General features: G+C 46.0%; 1 protein-coding gene across 22 annotated transcripts in view; it reads right to left on the bottom strand.

Annotated features, from left to right (window-relative positions):
• LOC107268009 (zinc finger protein 853) overlaps positions 1-14,593 on the bottom strand; it is a 58,804-nt gene extending 44,211 nt beyond the window's left edge. For 20 of the 22 annotated variants that reach the window (XM_025085270.1, XM_015740320.2, XM_025085271.1 and 17 more), the window contains exons 1-2: positions 13,346-14,593; positions 12,285-12,395 (exon numbers count right to left, since the gene is read on the bottom strand). In XM_025085270.1, the coding sequence (XP_024941038.1) occupies positions 12,285-12,395; positions 13,346-14,374 (1,140 nt within the window). In that variant the 5' untranslated portion in view covers positions 14,375-14,593. The remainder of the gene's footprint in view (positions 1-12,284; positions 12,396-13,345) is intronic. The other 2 variants (XM_025085282.1, XM_025085283.1) reach the window with 1 other exon arrangement.
• Positions 14,594-15,217: the final 624 nt, after the last annotated feature.

The raw sequence follows: 15,217 nt of genomic DNA, 5'->3' as shown, positions 1-15,217 counted from the left end.
TCTCTCTCTCTCTCTCTCTCTCTCTCTCTCTCTCTCTCTCTCTCTCTCTCTCTCTCTCACTCTTTCTCTTATGCGAACACGCGCGCAAATCCTCGTGCAATTTCTCGTAAAACAAAAGCCTCTCGGCCTCGACGTGTCCGTCGTTCGGCAACGAAGAATGTTCTCTCTTTATCTTTCTAATTCTCTTTCTCACTCGAACGCCCCTCGTCTCCTCCAGAGAACTCACGAAACGATCTCGCGTTTGCGAAAGAGCCCACGTGGTGAACAGCACGGCCGAGTTCCGCGTTCCGCGAGCAGGAACGTTCTAGGATCTTGGCTGTCGGGTCGTATTTCAAAGACAGCGTCGTATCTTTCACGTAGTGGTTCTCGTCATGGTATTATAAAACTAGATGATAGCGAGAAAATCGAGGAAGAAAAAAAAAGCGTAAGAAATAAAAAATTCAAAAATCAATTTCATAAATTCTACAATCCGTTGCACCTTACTGAATTTCTCATAAAATTTAAAAAAATATCGACTAGAAGATATCGATCAATAATTTAATTGAAATTTGAAAAAGGATATGGAGTCTAATATAAAAAATTGGATATATAAAAGAAAACTTGTTTTCCAACCATTAAAAATTCTCATTCATCTCCCATAGCCAACTCGATATATCTATGGGTATCGATGCACTCGGTTGCACCGATGCGCCGACGATGCATCGGGGTCTGCCTGTGGCAGTAACCTTGTGCTCTCACGTCACGGCATTTTTTATCATATCAAACGTATGCTAACAGCCAAGCGACACTACGACTGCGAGACACGAGACGCGAAACGCGAACGCGCGGCGAACGGACGCAGGTCCGGCAAGGTAAGACAATATGAACGGGTTTGTCGGTGGTCAGTCCCGCCGGTACAGTCCGGGGAAAATCATTTGCTTAGACCTACGCCGCTGGCTTATTTGCAAAGAATAATCATAGTCTAGACAGACAGCAATAAAGAAAATTCATATGAAACATTCATGGTGATTCACGCACTAACGACAGAGAAGAAGGTAAGAGGAAACTAGACTACCAGAAAATTGTCAAAAAAAAAAAAAAAGAAAGGAAGTTCAAAGCACTCGACTCGAAGACCTCGAATAAAAATATAATATGAAAAATTTACGTAAACAAAAAAAAATTAAAATTCTCTCAAGAGTATCACTTCCATAAATTCTCAAGGCAACCCTGAACTCCGTAACTTTGCCGTCCTTGACCGACATTCGAACTACCAATAGGATGAGATCCAGACAGAGATTCCCGAAAATAACGTAAATCCTAAAGATACCGGTACGATTGTATCGTATGTTTACGATATAATTAATGTCGGGTAATTTTAAATATACTATATATATATCGATACTCTAACCGCAATAAAGCGCCGGGGGGTATACAGACAAACATGTCAGATATATTCAATACGAACGTTGAAGAAGAAAGTATCCATACGTTCGTTCAGGCGACATAAACGATAATGATATTAATGCCGTGGGCAAGGATGACGTTCGGGAAATTGTGGTATTGCAGCATAAATGCAAGTACGAGCGTAGCCGAACATACACGAACGGACTCGAGTGGAGTCCGACCTCCACGAAGTCGAAGTCTCGGTGGTGCGCAATTCAACATGGACGAATCTCCTTTCGCCAAGTGCGATCGGCGGAATAATATAATAAGAAAGAAAAAAAGAAGAAGGCCGCCCGCCGTCGCCGTCGCTCTGGCAGCCTGATAATCTTTAATTTATTTTAATGACGTCGAAGCGTGACTCGAGCCGCGCATTGCCCGCTGCCTTTAACAGGACGGGAAGAAAGGGGTAAGTGAGTTCGCGCGGTTCGAGCACCGGGGGGCAAGAGGGATACTACTGTTCGGGTCTCTTCGAGGGAGGTTAGGGCGCGGGCGGGGGGAGCCAGGGGGGAGGACGGAGCGCGCGCGTTGTCGTAGGTCAGGTTCAGCAGCCGCGAGACATTCGTCCGAGGTTCAGGGGTGCCGTCAAATACCCTGGTTGCCTGACTGGCTGAATCCTTAGCAGGGATGGGAGAGAAAAGTGCAGATGACGAAAAGGCGGGAAAATTCAAATTTAAAAAAGTTTTCTCCGCCTGACAAAAGATCTGCGAATAGGTGACAAGATAATACGAGAATATGCGTAACGTATATAAATTTTTGATAAGACGAAAAGTCGATCGTTAACGTACATGGATTTTGTTATTTTTAAAAATTTTGTTATTATTAAGTATACGCGTGAATAATGCATAGATCGTGTAGATCTTTCACTGTCGTCAGTAGATCACGGTATTGCGGGAGATCTGAACAATCTCAAAACGATGACGAATGATGTAAATCAAAGAGACGCTACGGAGCGTCGCGACGTTTCGCGAGGAGAAACGCATCGGATGCTGCCCGTTGCATCTTGCATATATGTATGTTTTATGTCAGCGTGCATTCTGCATTTGCGGCGTTGCCACGTCTTCTGACTCTCCTCGGTTCACTCGGTTCCTCTCTCTTTCTCTCTTTCTCGTTACATTTGTCGTCTCGTTTTCTAGCTCTCTCTCTCTCTCTCTCTCTCTCTCTCTCTCTCTCTCTCTCTCTCTCTCTCTCTCTCTCTCTCTCTCTCTCTCTCTCTCTCTCTCTCTCTCTCTCTCTCTCTCTCTCTCTCTCTCTCTCGCCTTGTACTCTCTTTCTCTCTCTTCGTCTATCTTTCTATATCTATCCCTCTTTCTCTCGCTCTCTCACCCTCTTACCATACCGACACTCTTGACATTTCTCAAAGCTGCACCACGTCGTGGAAAGAGTCATTGAACCCGAAAAAAAAAAGTAAAAAATATAAAAGGACATTTTCGACATCACGCAACAGCGGCACACGTGCTGCTCCTACTGCGCTAATTCAAACGGCACCCGATTCCTCGAGAAAGTCTGTATAATTATTCACAGCTTCCGGTACCATAAAAAAAATTTGTCGAAAATAATGAAACACGTTATCAATCAGTATTCCGATGGAGCAGATACAACGTCAAATGATTAGCTATTCTTTCGCCTCCCTATCACATAAAATCCGACGGTCTTCTTAATCTCGCCAAGGTACTCTCCCGTTTAATTCTTTTCAGCTGATAAGATATGCGATCACTGCACCTTTGCAAAAATGCAATCAGCCCGGTTCGATTCGGTCCCGATGCACGCGCCTGATCCCAGTGGCAAACGAGAAGATCGAGGGAACGAGTGGGTATCCGAAAGAGAGAAGGAGAAGAGTGAACGAGAAGGAGAAGAGAGCGAGAGGAGGTGGAGGATGAGAAGGGAAAGAGGAGAGCGAGTGCGTGTAAAGCTGAGTGCGGGTGACGCGCCGCTGCCGTATGTTGGCGTTGGGTTAGGTCGTGGTACTTTTAAACCGTGAGGAGTATCGGGATTTCAGCTGCTCTTACAGAGTGAATACACGGTGATCCAGATTTGATCTGGACCCTTTTGGGAAGGTGAGCGCGGATGGGTGTGATGAGTGACATTGTGATTGTCATGTAAAAAAAAAAGTACAACGTCATTGCAAGAGACACGTGAAGGGAATGTCAAAAAAGAGAAAAATATGAATAAATGAAAATAAAAATATTTGAAATATAGAGAAAAAAAATATATAAAAAATATAACGATCAAGTATCCGATCAGTGAGATGGATAAAGTCAATGGCGGATTTGGCGAGTAAGCATAGAATAAAGAAGCGTCGGGACGCCGGCGCTGAGTATATGTACGGTTAATAAGGTTAGCCTTCGGGAGTCTCGTCCTCGTGCCGGAATGCGTGTCGGCACGATCCTTCGTAAAAGGCTGGAGGACGGAATAAAGCTACGGAGGATTTTGCACAGGATCACTTTTCAATGATTGGGTCCTGCGTTAAGCGTTGTTGAAAAATTGGCAATGTTTTTGTCTTTTCATATCGAGTCAAGAGTATTGTTTACACAGAGATAAGATTCTGCCTGAGGTTTTTTCTTACCTCGTCGTATCGTTGGCCCGTGGCGGATGTAATAGGTAGCGTTAGTAGATCACAGTATTGCGGTAGGTGAGTTGGGTAAAAAGATCACAAAATATGGCACACTGTTCGAGTTCATTGTTGAGCCTTAGGGCACTTTTTCTTGCACCGACACACTTCTTATCTCGCGGAACGTCTCTTTCTTTTTTTTTCTTTTTTTTTTCTTTTTTCTTTATCCCTATGCAATTTTTCTTTTCGTCAAAACGTTATCTCGGCACATTCGACTTTGCGATTGGCTCTTTGATTTATTATGGTCATTAGAATTTTACCACGGCACTCCCAGCTGTCAATCGAAAGTACGAATGTCGTGAGCTCTCATTTACCCTTTCTATCTCTCTCTTACTCTATCTTTCTCATTTATATTGATATACATACATATGCATTCTCTCTCTCTCTCTCTCACTCACTCACTCTGAATTTCTTCCCCTGTCTGCGTTTCTAGTTCTCTCGTCTCCCCTCTCTTACTCATTCCTATTCTCTCTTTCACTCCCTTAGCTCTCTCCCTCTCTCTCTCTCTCTCTTTCTCTCTCTCCCTCTGAATCTCTCGCGGATTAATGGAGAGGAAGGCCCACCCCGCGTTCTAACGTCGCGGATTAAGCGCCGGCGCACATCTGCCGGCAGATCATCGAAAGAAGTCGCGCGAAACTGGCGACTATTCGCAACCGAAACTACGAACGGAAAATGCGTAGAAAAAAAAGAAAGGACGACGTACTTTTCCTTTTTTGGATTCCTCAAGGGCGACGACGACGCAGACGCGACGGATCTTCTTTTATTGAAAAAAAATAATAATAATAATGTCTTTCTCGTTATCCAATCGTATCAACTATATATCCCTTCGAGTAGTTTCGATTGATGATTCCAATGACACGGCACCAACCCCGACCTTCGGTAAGATCGGCCGCGTCGATCTTCAATGGGTGAAAAAGAATCGACGTCAGCGTCGTCGTCGTCGTCGTCGTCGTAGCGGTGAGCACGTGTCGCGAACGTCCCTCTCGTTGGATCGCGGTAGTGTCGGTGTCAGTTGGTGCGCGCGCGCGCGCTCTGTCGTGTGCGGGGCAGCCGATTTTTGTCGCGGTGCTTCGAAAACTTTTGACTCGCGTCGAAGAGTCGAATGCGTGCGCGTGTCGCGTGGTTGGTTGTGCGTGCGCACCTTCTGTTAAGAGTCTTTCCGTATAAAATGCTCCGCGAGAGAATTGGCCTGTGCACTGTTAGGCTGCTTGGCGGCGTCCTCGACGATGATTGGTCCGTTGACAGGGAGTGGGGGATCTGGCGCGAAGGTCCGAAGGTAGAACTGACGAGACGACGGGAACAGTGGGGTACGCGAATCGGGTGGGGGTTGGGAGATGTACGGTGGGAAAGACTTTCCAGGGGTTCCAGGGACCCCGAGAGAGTCACTGACTGAGGGCTTGACACGGAGAGAAAATCAGGCGGGGGAGGGGAGGATTTGCAAAAAAAAAAAATTGACTGGAAACGTCAAAGGTTGAGGTCACAATTTTCAGGATGTCAAATTTCTCAAATGTGAGAAGAAAAAATTTTGAAAAAAAAATAAGATGGAAACGTCAAGGATGTCAAGTTTTAGATGTTAAGAGCTAGCCTGCGTGAGAATGGCCCCTTCGGATTGACGAAAAAAAATATATTTTTGAAAACGTCTAATTCATGAATTTTTTGGAATCCCGAAGTGATTTTAAGAGAAAAATAATAATGGTCAAACTCTGTTCCTCTATCGCGATAGGCTGTACGGCCCGACATACATTTGGGACTTTGAATCGAGCGCCAAAATTAGACTGGACTCCTTGCAAGTTCTTAATCAGTTAGTGGGAGACGTCAGCGGGCCGATTGCTGACTTATAAATTTGGGCCAGCAATGAGCTGGTCAAGACTGGAACCCTATAGATCCTGAACTTACGTCGACCGGGCCAGTACTATCTTACTCTCTCTTATGCAACTCTCTTCTAATCTCTTCTTCTCTATTCCCTGTCCTCCTCTCTCTCATTTAGACAGTCCATTCTCTCTCTCGTTCCCTCACGATCCTCTCGTGAGAGTAGCCAGGCTATTCACCCACGCACAGCCGAGATGCTCCAGCCGGTCGAGGTTGAGAGTGCAATGGACACTACGCTCTCTCGATTCCCTCTATTTTCCTGACTCTCTCTCTCTCTTTCTCTCTCTCCCTCCACCACAACATATTCTGTCCTCCTTCCACTTAAAGGCACACGACAACAAACACCAAACTGTCCTATTCTTTCATAGTGCCTATGAAAAAAAATCTCAAAAATTCGCCAAAAAAATAAAAAAATATCGTTCAACCGTCTCTTAACAATATTGTAAACTTTTTACATCAATAAGAATTTCTCCCTACGTAATCAATCGACCAGTATCTTCTTTCTTTATTTTTTTTATCAAGCCCGACATTGGCTCTTTCTGCGAACATTCCCTGACCTAGATTCCGAATCGGCTATTTTTTCTCGACGGCCTTTTTATCTCCGTACTTCCATTTCCCTCTATACCTCCGTCTCCTTTCTCTTCCGTCGCATTGCTCACTCACTCGCTCTCTCTCTCTTTCTCTCTTTCGTTCCTCCCGTGCGCTTATATCACTCTATCCTTCTCTGTCTCTCCCACCCACGTGACCATGCTACCTCCTCTCTCCGACAACCTCACCAGCTACCACAGTCTCTTCTCCTTCTGCCATGGTCTCTCGCGTATTCTCTCCCTACTTCTTCTCGCTCTCTTCCCCCCCTCATTGCCAGTCTCCCTGTGTTGTTGGCAACTCTCGCAGTCTCCCCAGATCCATGACCTACGACTACGTTTCGCGGGCCCGCGAAATTCGCCCGATTGACGGGCCGCGTTAAGGCTCAAATTCCCTTATTACGACGCTCTACACTCTAACTGGATGCTGCCCGCGTTAGCGTTACGCTACGCCACGTGAACCAGTGGGGATTCAGCCAGTCGTCACGTATAGCGCTAGAGCCACGCTGGCCGAGGGACATCAGCCGCCTTCTCGTACGAAACCCAGTGCCCCGTGGAAAAGACTACGGAGAGGGACTTGCCTCCACCTCCACCGTGTCACCTCCTCCTCCTCCCTTTATTCCTGGTCCCCGGCCGTACTACACCTCCCCTCGCGTCCCTTCCTCCCTGGGTACTACCTCCATCAACTCTTTCCCTCCTCGGCAATACACAGCGCACCGAGACCGCGGCAAAACTCGGCAGTTTTGCTGCTCGATTTTCAAACTTATATTTAGAAGGGCAACGATCTTTTGCCGACGACGGCTTCCACGTAGCCGTGGACTCTACGCGGAGTCTGCAAGCTCCATGAGAGCCGAGGATCTCCCATGGATCTACTTTTACGATCGTCTAACGGTTACGAACTGATTTTGAATAACATGGATCAATTTTTTTTTTTTTTTTTTTTCATTGTCTCTCAATTTTATATACAGCTCTCAGCAGCGCCCTGGCACGTTTAGTAAGTGACCGTAGCTGGGTAACTATAGTGCATAGGTTGGATGAGGTTGGATTACACTAGGCCAAGCAGGTTGAACTTGAAGAAATCTTTGGCTATTCGTCGTTCGTATTGTTTTCTCGAACTTCGGGAATTTTTACAATGTCCAATGGCAATCTACGTTTGGATCTGCCTGCAAATGCAATCTTATCGGGGCGTTCTGCCGCGTCGCTCTGATGGAAAGGAGAGCAGAGACGACGGACGTCGGACGCGTCGCGGGACGACGATCCGTCCAACGGCAGAGTGCAACGAACGATAAAAAAAAACAAACGAGCCACACGCGCGACACAAAGAATAACTCGCCACTACGAGGACGTGTGGGCGCCGGCTGTACTCTCTCTCTCTCTCTCTCTCTCTCTCTCTCTTACACATTCACTCTCCCCCTATCTTTTTCCCATAGTAATATTGCTCTCTTCTTTTAATCACTTCCCCACTCTTTCTCTCGCCTCTCTTCGCCTTCGCGCTTTGCTCGCGCATACTTTTACTCTTGCTTCTCTTGGGGTAGGTCATGGCAAAACTTCAGACGATGCCCCGTTTCCACGTAGCGATACGCGAGCGCTCCTCACACTTTGGGTCGGCGACGCTCTCGCGAGGCTCCCTGCTACGTTTTACGAGGTTAACTTTAAGATATTGGGGATTCTGGAGAATCGTTAAACTTTAATTTTTCCTCTAGTTTCCCAACCGTCATAGCATTATTAATTTATTCCGTGCATCGTGCGTTGGTTAGCTCTTAGAAAAATAATTAATACTTAATTCGGAATTTTTCGAAGATTTCAAGAGATCGTAAATACTTGAGTTAAATTTTGAAAATTCATCAATCAATCTCTGATGTAACTGCTGGTCTATTCGTAATAAGGGGATTACGGCTGGACGATTAATAATTCTTACATGTATATCCGAAACAGGTATTTTCTCCGGGATTTTAAAGAGTATTATCGTAGCAGCCTGGTAGGAACTTCCGGTTGAAATTTTAATGCTTCTTGCACTTATTCCGGTTCCCGCTTGCGCGATTCGCATTTATTATATTTATTCGCGATATTATAGACGGTTACGGGAAAAATTGATCGTAAGATTTTCGAGTGGCAGACGTATACCAGTTTTACCTTTATACTTTGTAAACACGTGCACTTGACGTCTGTGCGAAATTCATACACAAATGCAAAAGCTTAAGACACAAGACCGACTGCCATTATTGTATCCGATCATGCGATCCGAAAATCATAGAAAATTACTGAAAACCCAAGAAACTCCGCGGGGCTTAAGACGTTACAATTTCGTTTTGCCATAACGGCCATGAGGCACGGAACCGAACGCTTTCCGGTTTGGGTAGCGAAGTACAACCCTTTCCAATAAAGGGTCGTACGACGAGGAGGACTAAGCGCAAGGGATGAAACAAAGCAAGACGAGCGAGGACCGTTATATTTTAATCGAAGAAAGATCCATGTGCCGTTGGGATCCTGAGCGAAGAATTGCCGAGGGCTCCTAGACGGATAAGGGAGGATACAAAGGTGGGCCGAGAAGAGAGAGAGAAAAAAAGTTACGTCACGAAGGGGGTGCAACGTGAGAAATAATCAAGGGGGTTCTTTGAGTAAGAGGTAAGGGGGGTAGTTGCCATGCCCATGCCATCTGAGACAATAGATCTAAAAACCTTGTCCCAATTTGCATTGGGATCATGAGAGAAAAATTTCACCCCCCAAAAGTTTCCATTGTACGACCCTTATTTCCCTTTACGTAACACCCTCAATTTTTTTTCCACGTGCCGTTTCGCGCTTCTTATCCCGCAGGATAGAAAACAGGTTTCGCTTGTAAATCTTTCAAGGATACACTTGGCAGCTGCGCACTTTCGTAAGTGCCCTACCTAACCTGACCTTGTGTACCGATCCACAAAAAAAAAAGTAAAGGATCATCATAATGAGATCGGCTGGTGTCACTGGTCCACGTGATCTACGAAGATGAGAAATTTGAGAAAGGGGTTGTGCGCGAGAATTCGTCTGGTATACCTATAGACAGTATTAGTCGATATATATATATATAGGTATATACACGGTAGGTATACACTAAGCAAAGTGCAGCGAACCGGTTGCACCCTAGGGCTGGTTTTGAAAAAAAAATTCATTTGTATGTACCCGAATGCCTAGCGGTGAGGTAGGGGGAAGGGGTCGGGTTAAAGAGGCGACGAAATAATTGGATTTTAATTTCGCTCCAGCGTGAAAAAACCATCCCCCGCATGTGAAAAGTAGATGAGAGGACGAGTGTTTGCATTACTCAATGCGTCTCTATGTGTTTCTATGACTTTTTTTCTCCCCGTATAATTCCATCGTCTTTCTTTGCACGTTCCCACGGTTTCCGCTTCTCTTACGTACCATTGCATCGATACACTCGTGGGTTTAGCTAACGCGAATTTACGAACGCCAACCAAGCCCTTCGTATCTATGCTCGTCCCTATATACGTGGGACAATTTTTGTTTAACTCATCGATTTTGCGACTTTCCAATTGGCCAAACTCTTCGAGGCCTACGCACCACGTTTCGCGTGCGGATATCTTGAAAAATTGCTCGGCCGGAAGGAGGGTGCGAAATATAACGCGACGTTACTCTTTAGAACGCACAGCGGTTACATTGGACGAGGGGTGGGACTGAAATTTAGGGTGAGACTAAAGGTTCTCGTACGGTCGCTTGTTGCTGGTCGAACGAAGGGGTTCAATTAAAAAAAAAAAAGTATTCAAATAAGAGACAAAAAATTGAGGAGAAAGCTCGCACGTGGGGGTGGTGGCCACTTGAAATTAGAAGGGGTGAAAAATCGCAACGGAAAAAAGAATGTCAGGGTTTGAAGAGGGCGCGATGAGTACCCGAAAAAAAGTAGTGGGGGGGGGGCATCCCTATGGTAAAAAGGAAGCAAATGTTTTAATTAAATTTCTGCGAAATGTTAAAACTTTGCCATTCCGCGTGGTGTTTTTGCGATTTTCCAAAAGTTCTCCGACGACGCTCGACTGGGGCTTTCGGGAGCGAGCGAGACGCGGCGACGCCAGTGGATGCCGCTAGGACGAAGACGGTAGGGAACGATGAAAAACGAGAAAAAGTACGACAGAGGCAACCAAAGTGAAGGTTGCGTAAAAATTCGATATAAAAAAAAGAGGGGGCGCAAAGAAGCGTGCTACGCTCCTGAACTTTTCACCTTCTTGTCCTGAAGGATTGGTTACCCCGTACCAGCTTACTGTACCCGTGTATTCGAACTCTCTTCTTTCTGTTGGTATACTCCCTTGGCCATACCCTAAATCCACCTCTCTGCCACTTCCCATTGGCATCGCCATAAAAATAAAGGAATGACGTAAAAACAAAGGACTGCGACTACTTAGCGAAACAAATTGTTGCTTCACCGACGAGAATTTAAAAGTTTTCTCTCGTCTTAAGTTTTTCATCTCTCCGCGTCCCTATTTCTCGTTCCCTCTCGCTCACTCCATTTCGCCCGACGCCTAACACAATTGAAGACTCGTTAGCGGCAGGTTCTTTCGAAATCTCTTGGACTTCTCGTCGCTCGTGACGTCTTTATGGAATCTTTACGTACAAACGAATGTACTCGTTCGCGTCAGTCCGACGTTACGTGATTTTACGAGAAACCTATATTATTATTATTCAATGAAAATCATAATATATCAAATTAATCTATTTTCATTGTTACGTACAAATTCTTTACGTAGGGATGAAACTTGAATTTTATTATTTTAATTTTTTTTTACTCTATACTTGTAAAACTGTTATAGGGATTTAGCATGATATATGTACGTATATAAATATATATATACAAATAGCATTCTCAGTGCAATGTCAGTAATACTTATATCCACGCGATTTATTGACATGGATCAATTATAGGAAGTCGGCTTGAATTAGACGTTATAATAACGAAATCGATGTCCCTAGACTATACATGTGTAATGTAAGAACTTACTAAGAGTAGACATTAAAAAATTTACTAAACCCTCCCTACATTGGTCAATAATTCATGGACCTCTATACTACAAGTAGCAATAACCTGAAATCTTATTAGGTGAAAGTAGATAAATAATAACGACTTATCCATTTAGCATTTACCGAAAATAAATTCAATTACGATTATATGACCATATCCAACGAGAAATCTATACGGGCAGCATTAATTATTATTGTCACGTACACATGTTATAGGGGTAAATATATAGCTTCAAGATTAAATCAAAATTTTCAAAATTTGACAATCGTATGTCACGTGCCAGTCGATTTATCCTTACGAACAAACGTTCAATCTACGGCACGAGAAAAAATGGGAAAAATTGGAAAATAATGTAAAAACGAAAAATCGTACTTTAAACAATAACGAACACAAGATAGCGAGCGTGCGACATAAAAAAAATTATAGACAAAAATTGTTCACCCTTATCGAAGGGGTCGGTTTGAAATGACGAACGAAAGATGATACAAGGATGAAAGTAAAAATTGTCACAGGGGTACCAAAAGAAGACACAAAAAAAACTGAAACCAAACTATAATCTATCTATGCAACTTTGGATTAATATCTCGAGGATGTTAAAGAAACAAAAAATAGAATGAATACGACCACGTGCAGGAGGAACGCAAAGAGAATACAAAGTCAACGCTAACGTAACGTAACTCAGGGTGACTGATTGTCAGTGAGTGAATGTACGTTTTTTCTAGCCGTTGGGTATTTTCTTATCTTTTGGATGAAAGTAAACGTCAAATGAAAGGGATGACAAGGGGCTGAGTGTTCAACTCACTCGCTGCAGTGTGGTCCAGCATTCTTCGAGGGTGCGTTCGCTGATGTTGCCCATTTCCGCACCTGCACCAGGACCTCCTGCACCGCCAAGACTCCCTGCAGAAGCTCGCGACTATCGGCAAGAGTAGTCTCGTGTTAGTAAAGGATCGGTTTCACGGGTAGCGGGCGCTATACTAGACCCCTTTGGTACATACGGCCCTGGGACGTACGAGTAACATACAAGACGGAATAAAAAGAAAGCCTGACCCTGTGTAACAAATTCACCGAGACAAAGAAAATGAATTGCAATACTTAAAAATCTGAAAAGATCTTCCCACTCCACGTATAACGCATGCATCGCTTTTTCCTAATATAGGTAAATACCTATATCATAAAAAAAAAATATATATATATATCAGATGATCAAAAATTTAAAAAAATATAAACTTAGATATATAGGGTGGTATTATATTTCATCCATCGCTTGGATCGAACGTTATTCGTTTGTGAACACGCGATTGTATATAATATTTTGCAAATTTATAGTTGATTTATAAAAAGATCTGTTTGCTAATTAATTATGAAAATTCTCAACGAGCCCCTCTGTCCCTATATATAGACACGTGAGCAGACGTAATTCTCGGCTGGTTTCGCAAGGCGATACCGTTCAATATTTTCTGCGGAACATCTTCCCGGCGGTCGGCCGTATGACGTGCGTATGGTATTATCTGTGTTGCGCGGGTCAAGAACCCCGAGAGACGTATCTGCATCCAGGCGATGGTGTGCGTGCATGGCGTTCCTAGCTGGCACCATAGTATGCGTTGACCTGACTCGCGTACGTCGGTAGTAAGCTAGCGTTTCCAAGTGTGTGCGTGAACCGTGGTCAGCGTATCTCGATACAGTTGCTGGTGCCGAAGAGAGGATCGAAATCTCCAGGAACACTCGAGAGAGCACCACGTGTCCACGACAACACCGGGATAACGCCACTGGCGATAATATATGTATATGTGTTATATATATGGAGAGTATGGATGAACAGCTAGGATATATCGTTAAAAAGATATTATAAGGTTCAGAACTCACCTGGAGCTCATTCACGAGCTTCTCCGTGAGGGACGCATCGTGGGAGTCCTGACTGGTTGCACCTGGACTCAGCATCGAGTTCTGCGAGTTCTGCTGCTGGGACGCAGAGACGTTCATACCGGCCAAGGCGCCATTTTGACCGATGGAACCAGTCATGTTGAGCGCCTGTTGCTGAAGATTTTGCGTCAGGTTTTGGGCCTGCTGTTGAAGATTCTGAGTCAGGTTCTGTGCCTGTTGTTGGAGTGTTTGTTGACTCAAAGTCTGGCTCAGGTTTTGGGACAGATTTTGCGCCTGCTGCTGAAGGGTCTGCGACAGATTCTGTGCTTGGCTTTGGAGATTTTGTTGAAGAGTCTGTCCGGCCTGACTCAGGTTCTGCGGTTGATTCAGCAACTGTTGTTGTTGTTGTGGCGAAAGACTTGGTGTTAAGCTTTGAGCTAGATTGTGCTGTAGCGTTTGTCCTAGGTTCTGCTGCATGTTCTGCGTGAGGGCCTGCGACAGAGCCTGGCCCAGGTTTTGATTCAGGGCCTGCGCTGCCTGTACCGCTTGAACGGTTAGGGTTGGGCTCGGTGTCTGGGACATACTTTGAGCCTGGGTGAGATTGTGAAGATTTTGTGCCATACTCGTGCCGATGTCAGCGCCCTGGGGCGATGGTGTCGTAGGCGCTGGGGAAGACTGATGTTGCTGGGACCCCTGAGTGTTCTGTTGTTGTTGAGTCATCGACAGGCCGTGCTGCTGCTGCTGCTGCTGCTGTTGTTGCATCTGAGCGGCATTACTCTGACCCAAAGTCGACTGTGCGCTCTGTTGTATCTGCCCGCCGTTCTGCTGCTGTTGTTGTTGCTGTCCAAGCGGACTGTGCATCGACTGTTGTTGAGCACTACTTTGTATGGGGCTATGCTGCTGCATTCCCGGCGAATGTTGAGGCGGTCCACGTTGCGGCTGCTGCCAATAGTCTGACATCTTGAAGACGTGCTGTCGCAGTGCGTGAAGATTGGCAGCGGCCGCGGAGACCGCCGAGGCCTGGACCTCCATTGGTTCGGGATCCTGTTCGAGATCCGGTTCTGGTGACGAGCAAGGATCCTCGTCCTCCTCCTCGTCCTCTCTTTCCGTAATGTCCTCCTCCTCGTCGTGGATCCTCGAGATGACTTCCTGAGTTTTTGTTCCTCCGGCGGACACACCGCCACCACCTCCCGCACCAGGGCCACCACCGCCTCCAGCTCCAGCACCTGTACCAGGACCAGCACCGCCACCTTCGCCGCCACCTCCGCCTCCACTTCCGCCACCACCTCCTCCACCTCCTCCTCCTCCTCCTCCACCGCCACCGCCACCTATCCCACCCCCCGAATCGCCACTGTGCTGATTCCCCGGGTGATGACGCCGCGACTCCGGCGGACTTTGGCTCGGCTGCTGTTGTGGATGATGACGGTGATGATGATGATGATGATGAAGATGATGCTGCTGATCCAGGCCAAACTGGTGGTGATGTTCCGGCTGGGCTTGCGTCGTTTGGGCGCGCAGGTCCAGGGCCGCCGTCGCGTCCGAAATCTTGAGGCCTTCGCGAGAAGCCCGGGCTACCCCCTTGCGGCGCAGCTTGCCCGCTTTTTCGCACCTCTTCCGGTAAGCAGCTCGACGGCTGACACAGCACCTCCGCGCTTGCCGTTACTCTCCTCTACTTCCGGTCTCCTTTGACTTTCTCCTTCTCCTCCTTATTCTTATACCGTTCCACTACTATCCTCTCCCTTCCTCGCTTCCTTCTCCCTCCTCTTCTTCCTCTTCACCGCCTCCTTCTCCTTCGCCGCCTCCGCCTCCCTCTGCTCCGGAACTTCCGATTATGACTCTTCTTCCTCTACCGTCACCGCTCTCCACACGAACTTC

Source organism: Cephus cinctus, unplaced genomic scaffold, assembly GCF_000341935.2.
Source record: "Cephus cinctus unplaced genomic scaffold, Ccin1 Ccin1_scaffold0462, whole genome shotgun sequence".
Lineage (NCBI taxonomy): Eukaryota > Metazoa > Arthropoda > Insecta > Hymenoptera > Cephidae > Cephus > Cephus cinctus.
Note: the sequence above shows the minus strand (reverse complement) of the source record. Positions and strands in the feature narration are given on the sequence as shown.